The sequence below is a fragment of the Bison bison genome, unplaced genomic scaffold (genome assembly GCF_000754665.1).
Source record: "Bison bison bison isolate TAMUID 2011002044 unplaced genomic scaffold, Bison_UMD1.0 scf7180017864198, whole genome shotgun sequence".
NCBI lineage: Eukaryota > Metazoa > Chordata > Mammalia > Artiodactyla > Bovidae > Bison > Bison bison.
The window spans coordinates 3144488-3149396 of record NW_011494770.1 but is presented as its reverse complement, the minus strand read 5'-3'; the positions used below and the strand labels follow the sequence as shown (position 1 = coordinate 3149396).

General features: G+C 41.6%; 1 protein-coding gene across 1 annotated transcript in view; it reads right to left on the bottom strand.

Moving 5' to 3' along the window:
• The window catches only part of PERP (PERP, TP53 apoptosis effector), a 14452-nt gene extending 9549 nt beyond the window's left edge, over positions 1-4903 (bottom strand). Inside the window, exon 1 of the mRNA XM_010844225.1 lies at positions 4590-4903. Coding sequence (XP_010842527.1) covers positions 4590-4776 — 187 coding nt within the window. The 5' untranslated portion in view covers positions 4777-4903. The remainder of the gene's footprint in view (positions 1-4589) is intronic.
• Between the last annotated feature and the right edge of the window lie 6 nt (positions 4904-4909).

The following is a 4909-nucleotide window of genomic DNA, read 5'->3' as shown; positions in this document are numbered from 1 at the left end:
ACTGGGGGAGGGGGGGATTCCACGGTAGGTGTGAGATTCTTTACATGCTCCACATTCCCACCCCCCTAAACTGAGCCAGATGATAACTCTTGCCTATTGGTCTTTGCAGAACTCCTTTACCATCTTCTTTTAAAGTCTGAGTGGGGAAACTATCCTACACAGGAAGATGGGAAAATACAGGAAATTGTGTATGAACTCAGAAAAGGTAACTAGCAGCAAATCTGGGATCTACCCTTAAATGTTTGAAAATCTGTCTGCTGTTAGAAGGCTAAAAAGGAGAATTTACAGAAAAGCACATCAGGTCTTGTCAACGTTAAGAGAGGTACTTTTTTTTTTAATTGAAGGATAATTGCTTTACAATGTTGTATTGGTTTCTGCCATACAACAATGCAAATAAGCCATAATTATATATATACATTCCGTACCTCTTCAGCCTCCCTCGCCCCTCCCATCCCACCCTTCTGTCATCAGAGTACCAGGCTGGGCTCCCTGTGTTATATAGCACTGCCACTAAGAGAGGTACTTTTAAACAAACAAGCATGGTGGAGAGAGTTAAGTTGCTGAACAAAGGGTGAAAGCTCAGATCAATCACAGGGGATGCTGACGGGCAGGCTTTGGAGAAATCTCGAGTAGGCACGCTCTTCGTCCCTCCCAATTCTGATAGTCTAGGAGTCTGTGCCCATTTACAGGGAGAAAAGACAAATTAGGTCACTAAAAAGGGATTGAGGCTCTCTGGTAGTTATTGCTAAGCACAGCAAATGTGGAGTAAACTGGGCAAGATCACTGGTTCCTAGATGTCTAGATTTTATAAATCAACACATATATAAAATCATGAAAATCACCTGAGTGTCCAACTTTTTATTTTACTATATAAGAATATGAACACATGCCCATAAAAGATTAATCTATCTACTAATGCCTAATTTCATAAGCCACAAGAATATAATCTCAAAATGAAATCCTTTAAGTTGAATTTAACCCAGTGAACATGTTAACTTCGTACTTATTTTTCTCATTTTCCATACTTTGAAAAGCCATAGGGCTAAATTACCTAAAACTATTTCCTATAATAATCTGATTCTTTGTCTTAAGGTTGATTTCATGTTTAAAAAAAAAAAACTTTCAATGTGGTATCATTGGTAAAAATGAGGCTCTGCCCTTCGGAGTTCAGATCAAAGACAAAGGCTCTCCCTTGCTGCCACTCAGACTTTGCCACTGTCGTTCTTGGAGCATAAATTCATCTTTCTTATCCCAGTAACTGATCCATAAACTTAACTCCATAACTCTCCACCCTGAATGAGTCAGAGCTTGCTTAGGACTTGAAATCTACATCTCTGAAGTTGAAAATATCCTCCTGATCTACTCTTTCTTAGAACTGGAAAAGAAGGTGCCAGCAATGCAAAAATACCATCTGTGAACATGGATTCAAATTTAATTTTGCATTTTCTTTATACATGAAATTTGAATGACTGTTTCAGCATTTAAATCTAGATTTTTCTTTTCCTGTTTTGAGGATTAGAAACCTTGATTTAAAAAAAAAAATTCAAACAAGTATGTGTATTTATTTAGTTGTTGTTGTTTAGCTGCTAAATTGTATCTGTCTCTTTTGCAAACCCATGGACTGTAGCCTCCCAGGCTGCTCTGTCCAAGGGATTTCCCAGGCAAGAATACTGGAGTGAAAAAAAAGAATACTGGAGTGTGTTGCCATTTCCTTCTCCAGGAGATCTTCTGGGCTGAACCCTCCTCTTCTGCCTTGCAGGAAGATTTTTTATCACTGAGCCACCAGGGAAGCCCCATTTAGTTGTAACTATTGTGAAAAAGAAAATGTTCAGTGTTTAATTCCGTTTACTGATTAGGAAAAATGAAGTGGATACATCATTTTTTTTTAAAACTGTTAATGACAGTGAAGAATATAACATTCTGCTTTTTACATAATTCTGAGGAACTATTTACCTTTATGAAAAAAAGCCTATATTATTTAGTATTATTGCCTATACCTACCAGTAACAACCTAGGTCTTTAACACCAAAATAAATCAATGTTATAAATATCAGCAAATAAAAGTGATAGTGAAGCACTTTGTAAATACAAAGGTATATTTTCTTAAGTGTTACAATGGTAAACCACAAGATTTTTTAGTACATGGCAAGAAATTTTTAAAAAGTGGAGGTACTTACTTAATTCTTTATACTGAGATATTTTAATTAGAGCCATCAACCTTACTCTTCGTCATGTTTGTACATACGTGGGAGTATGTGTAAACTGCTCACTGTATTTTAGATAAAGTATGACCTCATGTGAATGCATTTTTTTCAGCAAAGACTTACTGAAGCTATCTGAAAATCTCAAGAGTTCAGACTCCTAGATAATTGACCTAAAGTGTAGAAATACACAATTTCTATACCTGTGAGGCAAAACTAGACAACAGTCCCTGGCAGGAAATGGAGTGGAAGTATAATAATCATTCTAACCATCTTTGACATCAGTAGCCTGGGATGGACCTCTTGTGGTGAATTCATAGCTATTTTCTTCTTCCCACGGTAACCTGTTGACAGAGGATGCTGGGTGCATCACTTGATTCTAGGGCTTGAGCAAAAGCTGCGTTTATCACATTCTTGGCACTTGGTTATCTTTGCAAAGGTCAGGAATAATTAAAATGGAATGTGAAGGCTACCACCACCCACTTGTGAAAATCACAAAGACAGTACTAGATTCCTCAAGACTCACTTGGAAAAGCGCACTTTTCCAAAGACCAATTTCTGTATCAAATTGAAACATCAACTATTCACTGGATCTGTACTTTCTTTACAATTAAAAAAAGTTAATGCTTGAGACTCCTGTCTAATTAAAAAATTAGAAAACAGAAATAGAACCTGCCTATTCCCTTCTTTATAAAAAGCACTCAATCAGCCTGAGGTTAAAAGTGCCACACCCTAAGAAGGTGAGTTCATCTTGCAAGTCTAGAAGAATTAAAAACTGCATTGTGCCTGTTTCACAAGAGGGCTGTGGTCACAGCCAGAGCCTTGCAGGCCAGATCATGTCCCAGCAATAGTGCTGATCTAGGCTCTGCCTGCACCCTTCTCCTGACTGGCGCACTAATCTTAATTCACATGCCCAGCATCGCTGATTATTCATTCGTTGGGTCTGTATTAGTCTTTGAAGTGAGACATGAAGACCAAAGTCTGTTTAAAAACACACCTGTTTTAAGCAGGCCTGCTAAATCCCCTATAAGATACTGAATCTGACTGCATTTTAACCAAATATACAGACATGTTATTTCAAAGAAATTAACTCACTTCGAAAACCTGAGACTTGTGGGTAATACAAACCATGCCAGATGGGCTGTTTGTGCTTTAAGAGAGGAAAAACACAGACTTTAAGGAAAGTAGGAATTTCATTTAGTCTTTACATTTACCTCCTGACAAGGGCCATGCCTCCTTTGTGGGTGGGGGATGGGGGATGGGGTGGATTCCATGTGGGAACTTCCAAGTAATTCCACAGTGGATAAGATAAAGCACCAAGCCCCTGATACAGGGCCTCAAGATAAACAGAATTTGGTTGGAAGCCCTGGGCCAGTTTAGGGGTAGAGGGCAAGTCAAAGGCCCTACCAGAGAACGGGGGGGAAAGCAGGATAGCTTTCTTTCTGTTTAAAACTATTAAACTCAGTTGGTAAGGCCCCATTCAGTAGTACCTGGCTTTAAGCTTCTGATTACGCTCCTACTTAAACCCTCTTTTCTCAGACCCCACACACGTCGCTAATTACAATAGACCCCAGCAGTTCTTCCCACCTACCATAAGCTGGGGGCGGTACCAGCCCAGGGCAAATTCCGCTCCGGTCCCGTCAGCTAACTAGTAGGCAGGAAATCCCTCCACACTGGAAAAAGACAAACCTCTATCTACAGTATTTTAAATTTGTCACCTCCGTTTCGTTTCACTAGTGTAGAAGATGTGTTTCCTTTTTAGATATCAAATCGAACTGAAATAAAGTTTTCTAAACAACAATGCCGGACCTGAGCCACACTCTCCCTCTAACAAGAATTACCCTGCAGCGTTAAACACTGCAATATCTACTGAAATTATCACTGCTAAAACTTTGACAGAAAAGGTTTTTGTTTTGTTTTATTTTTTAAAGGAAGAAGAGCTTTCTCTTAGTTCAAGTTTAGTAATATAGCGAATAAAGGTGCGCACTTTTAATACTTGTATTTTAAGCATAAGAAGAAGCAGAGGAGGAGGCCACGAAATGGGAATAAATTTCAGTAGGTATCCAAGAAAATATACTTTGTTCGTTGTATTTACTCATCAAACCCTTTTCAAATGGCGGAGATCACCTTTTGCTGTACGAATAAATGTAGTTTGAATTAGGGTCACTGTCGTCCAGTGTCGAGCCTGGGTTTTGGCCACCCAAGGCTGCTACTGCTTGATTTTGTACGGGTTCGATGTATGGACCCAGGCCCTGAAGAGATTTTTGTTGAATCACCCATTAGCCCCCCGACCCTGTTTAGTCCCCTAGAGCGACTTCCACACTCCCTGCGCGCCGGCGCTTGCCCCAGCCGCCGCCCGGTGGACTTCACGGAGGTGGCGGCACTCACCATACGTCATGAGGCTGTCGCAGACTTCTAGTAAACAATGCCACCACAGCGAGGACGTCTGGCTGTCATCGCTCGACTGCAGCCAGCCGCGGCCGGCCAGCGCGATGATGTCAAAGACGATGGCGCTAAGCAGTAGCAGCGGCAGGATCCACCTGCAGCGCTCGCAGGCCAGGCCGCAGCGCAGCATCTCGACGGCGGCGGCGGGGAGGAGAGCAGCGCGCGAGGCTCGGACACCGGCGGAGAGTGGCCCTGGAGCGCGGGCAGCGCGACAAAAGGGAAGAGGCCGCGAGGAGGCGGCTCTTGGAGGACGCGGCTCGGGG